This window comes from Montipora capricornis, unplaced genomic scaffold (assembly GCF_036669925.1).
Source record: "Montipora capricornis isolate CH-2021 unplaced genomic scaffold, ASM3666992v2 scaffold_505, whole genome shotgun sequence".
Classification (NCBI taxonomy): Eukaryota; Metazoa; Cnidaria; class Anthozoa; order Scleractinia; family Acroporidae; genus Montipora; species Montipora capricornis.
The window spans coordinates 334,652-347,500 of NW_027180245.1; the positions used below are offsets into that span (position 1 = coordinate 334,652).

Sequence of the window (12,849 nt, forward strand, 5' to 3'; positions counted from 1 at the left end):
CTCTTTCACTTTATGGACATACAGATTAACACCGGACGATATAAATGATGTCATTATTCCGCTGAAATTTGTCAAGGTTCAGAATGTTTAAGGTTTGACAGTAAGTACAGTGAACTAATTTTATACGTTTCTAAGCCTTACTACTCAGCTCCTCTTTACATCTTGTTGTGTTTTTGTTTGGACCACTTCTGAGTGTGCAATGAGGGCTACTGTAGTCATCATCAGTAATCAATACAAATCTTCATTCATTTACTGATCTTGGAGGTAATCATCTCCTTCACATGAACCGCAAAATGCAATTATTTTCTCAGCAATACACGCCGGGTCAGCGGGCGCCAGAAATCGGCATCGAATTGTCTTCAAATATGGCGCCCAAAACGGAAATTGCCGGGAGGAGACTGGTACCTAGCTTTCTCTACTATATAAACAGACTCCTCCTGCATGCTGGGAGACCTAAAAGGCCAGATGGCGTGTTTCTTTGCATTGCTGAAGCATTGAGCTTTCTATTGGTACCAAACACACCATATAAACAGCTGATAAACTAAGGCATAGAAGGTAGTTGGGAAGGATTGTTGTGAACCATCAAACGGCGTTCAACTTTCTGATGTTTAATTGCTTGGAAAGGATTGAAGGCCTTGCGCTCATCAGCTTTTATTTCATCTTCGAAGGGTCCTTTGGTAACCAGGTAAGAATCGTATGATTTTTGTTTTCCCGAATTTCTCCTCGTTTCAAAGATATAGGACTGAAAATGCGCCGGATTTTTGTAGGCAATACCAGCGATGCCTTATTCGAAGAGCCAACAGTTTGATCTTGGGAGCTTCATGAAAACACGTAAAGAGAGGAGGCAGAAAGCAGTGGAAGAGAGCAGGGCGATGAAAACGGAACTCAGCACAATTAACAGACAAATTAACCGACTAATTATAAAATCAAAGGTTTGTGCATTAAATATGTTTTTGATAATTTACCCCACTGATTGTATACCACGATCGAACGACACTGTTTGCAGGGTAGTTTACGGGTTATTTGGATTTTTTAACGTTACTTTTAATATGTTGCTTGGATTTAATTTATGGTCCTCTCACATATCTCTCACAGTTGCACGAGTAAGCCTATTTTTTTCTTACATTGAAGGTTAATGATGCAAGGGGAGTGCTGTGCGATATTACAAATCAAAATAAAAGTGTCCAGGTTGGTCATCTATTGATGCTAAGCTAGTGGTTGTGGAGTGGGATGGAGTGGGGGAGGGGCGAGGGTGTATTTATGTATTTATTTATTCTTTAATTCATCTATTCATTGAGTTATTTTATTTTTCTCTTCTTTTCTTTGATTTTTTTATATTTTCTTTGACTTTTTATTTTAGTTCGTAATTGATGGGTATCCTATGGCTTATGCATTGCCCTTATTTACAGCCTGGGACATGTACATCACCTCCTGATGGTCGCACACGAACTCCAACTTGTCTGGTGGAAGGGAAGTCAAACTTACCAGTGAGAACAGCCACTAAGAGACGACATGAGACAATAGTGGCAGCGCCAGGAATTCATGGTGGTTCCGAAAACAACCCAAAGCCTGCTTTAGATGGGTTATTTGACACGTTAAACAAGCGCTGTAAATTAGAGTGTATGAAAGAGTATGTTTTAAGTAATGAGCAGTTGACAGACAAAGTAGTGTCTACTGCTTACGAGAATAAAAGAAGACCTTTTGAAAACTCAGCCATAAATGTTACAAGAAGTATTGCTACATAATTTTATGCAGTTATTAAAGTGGCTAAGTAATGAGAAAGATTCTAGACTTCAGAGACAAACAGTTTTGACATATGCATATGTCGGGCTGACACTGAGAGATTGTGTGTCCATTTTTAATAGGATTGACGTCACAGCTGAACAGCTGAGTCAATTCACTGTAGTTGCAAGGGAGTCATTTCGTTGTAATGCTTTATTTCTGCCATCATCCATAAATCCAACTGTTTGGACCATTGGGCACATAATACCCAGCCATACACAAGATGTGTACAGCAAATATGGGCAGGGTCTTGGAACTGTGACTATGGAAGGGAGGGAGGCAAAACACATAGCATCAAAGAAGCTCAGTGAGAATACAACTTTTCAGCGACGGGTGGCCTGAAATTTTTAAACATGAATTTGTCATGTTGATTTGGCTTTCAGAACAGATATTTGAGCCACATACATACAAACATAATGCTGTTTACATTCCAGGTAGGGTTTTTGATGATAACAGGTACTGTTATTGTAATCTTGAAAAAGCAGATCCTAGGGAAAGCAAGTGTACTTTTTGTGGTGACCCTTTGATGGACGTGATTCAAAAAAGTATTGACCAAGGAACAGTTCTGTCACAACTGACACGTTGATTTACTGCATGCATTTTACATGGGTAGTGCATCCGATTATGTTAAGAAAGGCTTATCAACTTATAGGGCCTTTCTCCAGGCACGGATCCAGACTGGTTTCACCGTTTTACAGAGATCGGTCAAATGGTTAAAAAAAATTACACAAAATCGAGGGACAGCAATTTAGAGAGTGAAAATCTAAAATATATATTAGCACTTAGCGTCTAGGAAAATGGTCAAGTTTTTTCCTGGATCTGTGCCTGGTCTCTTGACCTTTGACAATTCTCCCAAATGCAGTGTCAAAGTGCCATGAAATTTACATAACCCACATTCTCTAAGTTGGACTGCTTTAAATGTCCCATGTTCTCTTTTAGTAAGAGGAACATTTCCTTTAAACATGAGTTGTCACCAAGTTATGGATTGCATTTTATTAAAACACTTCTTGTTAGTGCATCTTTAACCCTTATCACTTCCATGTTGATATCACTGTAACAAACAAACATTAAAATCAACTGTTTCGGTAATAATACAGTCTGGTCAGTAGTATATTTATGCAGGAAAAACAACAAAGGGTGGTAAAAATGTTAAGTCATTTCGCGTACTTAGGTGGCATAATTTGTCGAATTTGTTCATGAATTACTGACCATAGATGATCCATCAAGGTGAAAATAAAATCCTGGGTCTGTGCCCGGGAACTGGTAAAAGCAAGAACTGAACCAGTCACCTGCGTTTAACTTTTTTGTCACTAAGCAAAACTACACAGTAAGACCTTCAGCTTCACTCAGTTTCAGTGGGTATTATTAAGCTACACAGCATATTGCATCCTCAAGCTTGAAATGAATATCCGTGTTCATTGGTGAATGTATAATGACACTTGACGACCACATGTTGCTTCCTCTTCATATATATCAGAAGAAAAGGTTTAACGGTGCTGACCACAATCTTAGCATCTCCTTTCCTGGGCGCTTTAGTTTGCTTACAGAGGTAGGACATGACAGATTCTCGTGATGTTTTACACAACTTTGAAAAATCCCGCAACAGTCGGGTCTCCTCAGAGTAGGAAATTGTATATGCCACATTTGTTTCTGAATGTGATACTCCAAACGCAGAGGGAGCCTTTTTAACAACTTCTATCATAAAACGAAAAATTCCTTCAGGCATATGTCGCGTAAAGTTTACCGTCCAGGGATCTCGAGCTCTCATGCGAGCTTTTAGGCGCCTGTACACAGTTTTAAGCCAGATTGTAATTTCCACCTCGATCATAGTTCCAACCTCTATTCGTGCATGGCTGACCCTTCCAAACACATTCTGCCCTGCACGGTGTCTCTCAAAAATAGAGGAAAGAGTCTCTTTGACTTCTTCTTCAAATCGTACAAAGTTTTCTACCCTACGATGCAATGGGCGAAGAGCTCGAACAGCTGCCTCAATTTCATCTTTGGCCGCCATTTTGTAAACATTTAGCTTTTTTGTGAGGAACCCGCTGAGATCAGGTGTGAGACAAGCGGGCGCCTAATTGCCATCATGTGGTGCCTGCTGACCCGGCGTGATATTATTCAGTCCCAGAACTCTGTAGTATGCAAGATGAATGTCACCTTGTCCTACGTAAATGGCCTCGCTCGCTCCCGCGAGGCACCTTTACTCAGTGCTCAGACCATCGGAACCAGTTCTCCGAATGGCAAATTAATTTGTCCCAAGCTTTGGTTTTCTTAAAGAGGTTGTGTCACAAATTTTAGCCAAACTCAGCGATTGGGAAGTGACAACCAAACTGAGCGAGGAGGGAAAAAAACTACTTATACACCATTAAAGGAAGGCTTGAATAAAACAGCAAATACGAAAGGGCGCAGTGATGGGCAAAATTAACGAAGATTAAAATAGATTGTGATTGGAATTTTTGAAAAACTGTTCAGCCTAACAGTTTTTCAAATTGTTTTAGTCTGTTTATCTTTTTTTATTGCAACTCACACTATATATGCTCAACAGACCTCTTTTTGTTGCTAGGCTTTGAGCTTTGTTGTAGAAAAGTACTTTAACTTGCATAGTACCGGTATTCGGTAAAACCATTGCATCAGCAATAATGCATCTCTTCACTATACAATTACTGTTGCTGACGGATCCCTTCCTGTGCGTAATAAAAAGAGGTTTACATTGTAGAAAAGTGGAGTGTTCACTAAGCGTTCTTGCTCTTACTTTACATCAAGAGTCCATCACCCATCTTTCTTGCTCGCCCCGCAGGGATGTCTTTGTGGTGATTGCACTCATGCTCCACCAATATGGCCCGGGTTCGATTCCGGACTCGTGGTCATAGTGGGTTAGGTTTGTTGTTGGTTCTTTACTCTGCTCAGAGAGGTTTTTCTCCAGGTTCTCCGCTCTCCTCAAAAACCAACATTTCTAAATTCCAATTCGATCGGATGCAGGACCTCCCTGAAAACCACCTTGGGTGAGTGGAGTATCCTGGGTAAATATCATTAATTATTATTATAACGTTAAAATATCACGTGCTTCTGCCAACACTTGTTTGTTTCAGCTATGTTTTCAGAACAATCAAGGTGGCGAAAAAACAACAGTAATGGATTTCATTGGACTTATTGGAAGCCCACTGGATACTACCAATATGGAGGATTTTAAACGGGTGATAAAGCCGGCGTTATTAGAAATGCTCTCTGCTATTTTGTGTGAATGAATGAATGAATTAACTTTATTTATACACGGTAATAATTTTAACATAAGATTGGGTTTCAAATTAGCCATGTTCCTTTCTAATATAATCTAAGGAATACGGCTGTTATATAAAAGCATTAGACGGATTATCTGTCCATGCGAAGAATTCAAGAAGAACTCGGAAAACATCAGAGTTGTCTGTGTGGAAATGTGGGAAAACAAACGGATCAATTAATGAGTTATCTGGCCTTAAAAATCGAAAAATTTATAAGCATATTGTTTGATAAAAAAAGAAATGAATCTGTGAACTACTGTGCTATTCATTCGGGAAGAAAGCGACACAAAGCGTTTTTGAGAAGGGACTACCATGATAATTAAACTAGTTAAATTAGAGATTCATAAATTGGGTACTTTATTTAAAGTATATAGTTATTATAATATATTATTATATTTTAACAGTTGTAATTGTATTCAGTTACTATCTGCTTGAGTGTATTTGGAATATTTCTTTTGAACAGATGACTTGCCCTGTGAGTCGATCATTCGTCTCACTTTTTTAAGGTGGCTCAAATCAGTTTCAGCACTTTCAAGACTCTGTAACTAACATTTAGAAGGATTGGCCCTACAACACTGTACCATCAAACAGCTATGCTATAGTACCGTATGAGACAACGACCATGGTTATATAGCTGAATTATTTCCACCGACAGCGCGCGCTCTCATTGGTTACTTCGAGGTCACATGACAACTAACAATAAAACTGTTTCCCGCCAAAAGTCTCTGAGCGGGGAACAATTCCTATAGAACGAACCATATATTCCTTCTCTGGAGAGGATTCAAAGCTACCCTCCCAATGGGAAGATTTAATGTGGCTCTAAATCCGCCACAGCAATGGGAAAATTGTGGTCAACGATTTTTTTTTGAGGTTTTTGAAGCAATAATTGGGGTTTTAGTATAGGTATTCGCATGGGGCCGAGTAAAATTAATGATTAATATCACGCGTGTTTTCAGCAATTTCTGAAAACAGAAGTGATATTAATCCTTAATTTTACAAGGACCCAGTGCGATTACTTGTTAAGAAAATAGAGGACAAAATTACTGAATTTCTGAATACGCTCTTGACTAATCTTGACTAATCAGTCACACGAAGCCATTTAAAGTTGACACAGAATCAAACGCCACAAACGCACGAATGAGCTGAATGAAATTTTATTTTCCCACAAAGATACCAGGACATTGACAACCAGGCCCGCTAACCAACCTTCCAACTTTGAAAATATAAATTTAGTGCTTTTTTAAACAAAGTTAAAACGTTCAAGATGCATTCAGATCACTCTGAATCTGATTCTTCGATGAAGATACGCTTGTATCCTCGCCTTATATCGCTTGTGCTCTTCTGAACGGCATCATTCCCGGCGATGTTCAAGGTGACGCTGCACTGAGTGAAATTGTAAACATGGCCGGGAGCGCACGAAGATGCAGTGGAATTTGCAGGATAAAGTTGACTTAGAGCACCTCTTGAAGGAACGGGACCACTGTTGTCAATGGCTCGTGAAATAATGTGCTGCTCTCGTTCGTCTCCTGAGTCGTAATAGTCAAGCCCGCTGGCAGATGCGTGGCCTGTGATATTCTTTATTTCACACTTCGGGATACCAGAACTTTTCAGCTTCTTCACGACGGTTTTTCGTGCACTATGGTTGGTCAAATTCTTCTCGGGACACAGATCCTTTAGCGGTGAGTTCCTTTTCATGTTTTTCATGATTGTCTTTATGGTGTTCTTTCCCATTGGGGTTTTCTTGTACCAAATGCTTGAAACTGGCTTGCCGATGACAGTGAGGTAAAACGGACCGCTTTCTTTCATTTCGCTTGGTCGCTTCCCCAGATACCGTTTGAACAACATGACGGGACACCTTTCCTCATTCCCTGTGGCAAACATTTTGGGGGTGACTAGTCTGGTTTTCGCGTAAAGTCCTCCCTGTCTCGTCTTGGTTGGACCATCGGCAAAAGTTACAAATTCGTTTCCGTCGTCGTCGCGTTGCAAAGTGAAATCATCAACTTTCATCTGGTGGTGTTCTTGTCGCCCTCGTAGGCCAAAGTGCTGAGTGAGCAGCCACCACATTGTGTTCAGTAGAGCTCGCGGAGTTCCTCCTCCAAGCTGGCCGTTCTGCCAGAGGACTTCTTCCTCTACTTTTGTCAAACTTCTGGATCAGTTTGGTCGCTTTCCTTTGTCCTGCTCTCGCAGTTTCCTGGCCTTCCCTTCCAGGACTTTTCTGGAGTTAAGAAACTCCCTATCTCGGATGATTGACTTTGGATAGGCTTTTGATTTTAGATATCTCTCCAGCGATGCCTTCATTACTTTTAGGCAGTCGGGCTCATAGTCACCCCCGTTTTCTTTTCGTAACTCGGCATAAAACTGAGATGGTGTTTGGTCGAGGACATCACTCTCGTAATCTTCTAAATTTGCTTGGAAGGTTCTTTCATTCACCCACTTTTTGAAAACGTTCTTCCAATACTCCGTGCTTTTCTTCGTGTTTTCGTTTTCGCTCTTGTCTTTTAATTCTTCGATATATTCCTCGTCGACTATCTCGAAACGAGACGCCATTGTTACAGAAAATTTTCGGCAACAACTTTTCGATAGCATAACCTGTTGCTAGGTAACCTGACAGCCAATCATAAGCTAGTAATTTTGCCCTCTTCTCAAGCAAAATTAAGAAAAAATACCCTCCTCATTGACCAATCAGCAATCAGTAATTTTGCCCTCTATTTATTATATGATAAAATAACGTCGTGCATTCATACTTCTTACAAAGCAGTATTGAGAGCCTATTGTAATAAACTTTCGTTAATCCCAGAGTCAAATAACAATTGTCACATCTCCATGATATTTAAGTTTGTTCCAAGTGTTGATTTGTGTTCGTTTGTTGTATTTTAGGTGGCTGGAAAAAAGAGGAGGTAGACACTGAAGAACCAAAAACCAAAAAGAGAGACCTTTCTTATTCATATAATTTACTCGTCTCTCGCGCGCTTACGTTATTGCTGTTGGTTAGAGCCAAGGAAGGTGGGGGGGGGGGGGGGTACGTCCTGTAGAACTTATTTATGAATACGGTCCATGAAAGATCTCGGTGCACAGCACCATAGACAGGTGTCATCATCTGGGAGCCGATTTTGATGAGGGAGGAAAATCGGAGTACCCGGAGAAAAACCCACGAGTTCGGCGATCGACTGAAGCTCGACCCAACCCGTACGGTTGCAGTGGTAGGAGGCGCGGTTGATGCCCACGACGCCAGCCTGACCACCCAAAAAGTCAAGAAGTCAGTAAGGCTTTCGGAATCTTTTATGAATTATCAGAAGCGGCCATGAATTGCATTAAATGAGCCTTAAAATTGACAATAATTGACCTCTTTGGCTTGTACGTTTTGTTTTCCCATTTCAGACCACGTGATGTTCTCAAGAGAATTATCCCTTTGTTTTTTTTCATAAGTTATTCGTACATAAGCACGTGCATAAGACCACATTTGAAAGAAACTGTTCCCTAGAGTAGTGAGTGGTCTGAAATGGGAAAACAACGTTAAAGGTAAAGAGGTCGATGACTTCCTCAGGAGAAAAAAGTATGTACCGTATAGTTCGAAGAGTGCGCCATTACTGAGATTTCGAAACGGATATGGAGTCGGCATGTGTAGAAACAACTCAACGACGAATGTGAATTTTCACCTCTGCAAAAACGGCAGTCTCAAGGCGTGGATACATAAGAGGTTGAACTCTCGAATTTCTTGTTGAATACTAAATTTGAAAGAAAGCCGGAGAATCTCGATGTCTTGCGTTTTCTCCCTTTGTCCATTGTTCTGCGCATTTCAACAGAACTGATGCGCATGGAGGACTTCCCTAAAGGACAACTCAAGGGATCCGGCCTGTGCCAGATCTTAATTTCGATTGGAAGTCCATAATGATCTGAAACCTCATCTCCACTTCCTGTTACAAGTTTAAGAATTTGTCTCCGGATTATTTTGACGTTGGAACTCTTGAATATCGCATCATAACATCCATCGTCAAAGTTGGTCTCCATAACTGGCGGAAAAACCGACTGAAGTCCAGTTTCGTTCATAGACTTAAGCAATTCTATATGCTCCTGGCTTCTTCCAAGTAGAATTGGAGATCTATTGTTGAAGTTAAAGTCTCCACCAACGATTACGTGAGAAGATGGTGGTATTTTTTTGAGTTCTTCAGCCAGCTCATTAGCTTGATGTGTTCTCGTCTTTGCCTGGATGTGATCCAGGTGTGTGTTAACACCAAAAATATGCTGGGAATTAATGATATATTCTCCAATAACAAAGCCCCTGTAGTGCCTAACTTGTAAAAAAATCGAAGGAATAATGATCATATTATTTGGTGGCCAGTCTTGCAAAGGGGAAACGGCTAAATATAACGATTCCCCCGCCATTTCCAACATACGGCGCAAGAAAGTCTCGTAAAGATGTTCTGTAGTGAAATCCACGTTTAGTCATTTCTGAGACTACAAATGAGGCGCATTTTGGAAAGAGGGTTATGCCTACGTTTAAGATGTACGCTTCTTGTATTAGAGCAATATCAAAATCTTTTAATCCTTCTGCAAGAGCCTTGATTCGTTTATCGAGTCCCCACATGGACCGAAATCCAAAGTGAAAACACCACAAATTGTAGCTCACTACTCGAAGGTTACGTTCAATTCTTGTGCTGGGATCTCTTTCAGCGGTGACGCTGTTTAAGAAGCTCTCATCATCATCTCCCAAAAAGAACATCCCTGCTAATAGCAGGATCATTCCCACCAACGCCAAGGACACGATTGAACCTCTTTTACACGGATTCATCTAAAAGGAAACAAAACTATCAAGGGAACGCCTATACCAGGAGGCAGTGTGGTCCAGTGGTTAGGGCGTTGGGTTTGCATGCGGCTGCTCCGGGTTCAAATCCCGTTCTAACCTCTGGCTTAGCTTTATTTCCGGTTATTCCTGATTCAACTCCACCACGCTTTGTAAATAACCAACTGGTTGCCTCCCGCCAGTTGGGGTTCTTAATAATGTTTCTGTTAAGTTTGAAATGTTACTTTCACCTTGTTAACAGTGGAGTGCCTGTAAACTAGCTTGATAGCTAAGTGCACTTCCACTATAAACAAAGCATTTATTTATTTATTTATTTTTTTATACCACCGTAAACTCCTGCTACAATAAGGAAAGAAAATGCAAGGCTCGACCTACACATCGACATGAACAGCGAAATGGGCAATCTTGACAGTGCTGATATTGCTGAATATAGTCCTATGGCACTTGGTTCTATGTTTAACTGTATATGTTTGAGCCGGCGTGTATAAACTCCTTAGGTATAGTAACAGAAGGCAACAGTGGAGCATTTGCCCACTTACCAACTTGATAAATGTTGGACTTCTGCTACAGAGGTCTCGAAAGTCCTGGCAACTTTTCGGACCCGAAAGGCCGTTTCTGACTCGTGACAAGTTGATTCAGTTTCAATAGATACAGCCACTCAATACGTTTTTCTTACATTGTAAAATACCTTATCAAATCGATCCACGGCCCCACTGGGACGGAATCACTCGTTCAAATTACTTATTCGTGTCTAAATGAGTGGTTTAGGCATGTGTGCTGTTATTGAGTTTCAAATTTGTTGACTATTTTTTATATTTGCATGGTAATTTTGCACTCAGGGGTAATGAGTACATTCAGAGAAACTTCAACTCAAAAGAAAAAACCTGAAATTAATCATTAAATGTTAGGCATATGGAAATTTACGTTACGTTGGCTTGCTTTTGAGTGATAACTATATTATGCAAGTCAAACTGGCAATTAAATTAAATTTCGTATTAATATATGACAACAGGACAAAAACAGTTCTAGTCAAAGCCAACAAGTAGGTGCTTTCCGGTTTAATATACATGTAAGACATACTTATTGGATTAATTTACAGACCATTAAGGGTGCATTCGATTGACCGTAATCCAGAATAGGAATAAATGGAATATCAGTTGGAAATCCTTCGTTTTTACAGAGATTCACATTAAAATAATTCTCAAACATCTGCTAAAATTCTATTTTAAACATATTTTTATTATCCTTGCTGCTTCGAAACGCGCCAAACATACCGTTTTAATCACCACTCCACGTATTCTTATTCCGGAATAGGGTCAATCGAACGCGCCCTTAGTTTCATGTTTTTTTTCTTTGTGACGTGAGATGTGCCCGAGATTTAGCACCGTGCTTTACGTGAAACAGCCCGATGTTTCCAGTTTCACGTAAACGCGTTGCTGTTCTTTGCAATACTGAACTAATTCGTGCACTTGGCAAAGCAATATCAGTAGGAAATGGTAACAAGTTATAGTGCATCACTAACACAGCAAAAGTAAGTTTTCCGATGTTTCCAATGGTCGTACTCGTGGCCAACTTATCAACTTATCGTACAAATCTTGGTAGGATATTTCACCGAGTGACTCAAGAACGGGGTATCGCTAAGCCCTGAAACTGGCCGCTTTGTAATCTTGTCGAAAATGTAAGAGTCCATGCAATGTATCAGTTTATTAAACGGTGAGCTGTGACGCGTAACTGGAGCTTGAACACGAAATGTCCGTCAGCTGTTGTTTTGCTGTTCCTGCACTTTTTTTTGTCCATTCACTAATTAAAGCATTTATCAGGGTACAGTTGAATAAATCGAAGAAGCATCAAGTTCATTTTCTTTATGTATACGTGGTGTTCGTGCGAGGGCAGATTTATAACAACTTTTTAACTTAAATGTGTTTTCTAATGGAAGTATTTTCATTTCATCGCTCACTGAAACTTGTTGATCTGAGCCACTCACCATGCAGATATTTCAAAATCTTCCTTGAGAAGAGAAGCGCTTGTGATCAGATGAGAAAATACACGGAGCTTGAACCTCACAGGCGCCATATTTAAATCGTAATGCAGTGTGGGACGGTTGAGTGTTTATGTAAAAACTAGACGCTCAATGAGCGTAAACTGAGTTGCCTATCTTATTCCCAAACACCCTAACAAATTATCAGTCGGGAAACGAAATGCTACTTATTGCTGCTGCAGTGAGTGAGCCTGAAGTGAACGAACAAGGCTGCTCTCCAATCGCGAGAACACATTTTTCATACTCTGTTTTTCATTTTGCTTCTCATATCGTTTACACTGTCAAGCAACAAGAAAATAAATTTGAAATTGTTAAATGAAAAAAGCCAAGAATTTGGCATGTTGTTGGAAACAAATCTTTTAACCACCTCTCTAATTCCCAGGTCTGTGCGGTACATCGTTTTTAAGTTATTTCTCGAAGAGTTTAACGCAGCAGCGAAGCGCGAAGAAAACTGCCGAGCAACCAACACGCACAACTGCAAAACACGTGGAGATACGGGGAATTTTTGCCGCTTTGATTTGGGCATGCGGGCATTGCGATACGAATCTGACGTCGAGGCATGACAGATTCACAATCATATCAGATCGAGGTGATGTGTGTCCGTCGGCCAGCCAGACCAAGATGGCCCCCAAACGATCGATATCAGCTAAACATATTGGGATATTTGTACGTAAAACGACACGATTATGATGCACCCTGCTTCGTCGGAACGTAATTCGCAAAGTAGTTCGTAAAGCACGCAGAGGCATGATGTTCGCAATGCATGCAGAGGCATGATGTGGCAGGACTTTAGGGTACAATAAACCAATTAAGCAAGCGCTAGCGTTCATAATACGCTGAAACATAGCCGGAATACCTGAGATTTCGCCAACCTTTAGTGTAAGAGTAAGCTATCACAGTAGTCGAGTCTACTAGTGTTAAACACGTGAATTAGTAACTCACCGCTGCTT

General features: G+C 40.4%; 1 protein-coding gene and 1 long non-coding RNA gene across 3 annotated transcripts in view; one reads left to right on the plus strand and one right to left on the minus strand.

Moving 5' to 3' along the window:
• The first annotated feature begins 395 nt into the window (after positions 1-395).
• Positions 396-3,643, plus strand: LOC138036838 (uncharacterized). Of its 2 annotated transcripts, none has more exons than XM_068882906.1 (4): positions 396-685; positions 768-932; positions 1,132-1,188; positions 1,410-3,643. In XM_068882906.1, the coding sequence occupies exons 1-4, from the start codon at positions 605-607 to the stop codon at positions 1,743-1,745; spliced, it is 639 nt and encodes a 212-aa protein (XP_068739007.1). In that variant the 5' UTR covers positions 396-604; the 3' UTR covers positions 1,746-3,643. The 2 variants fall into 2 exon arrangements, with proteins under 2 accessions (XP_068739007.1, XP_068739008.1); XM_068882907.1 differs by having other exon boundaries at positions 403-685; positions 1,361-3,643.
• An 8,889-nt stretch (positions 3,644-12,532) lies between these two features.
• Positions 12,533-12,849, minus strand: part of LOC138036844 (uncharacterized) — an 8,917-nt gene continuing 8,600 nt past the window's right edge. The window contains exon 3 of the long non-coding RNA XR_011130037.1: positions 12,533-12,849. This exon is cut by the window's right edge and continues 1,778 nt beyond it. This is a non-coding gene — a long non-coding RNA (uncharacterized lncRNA).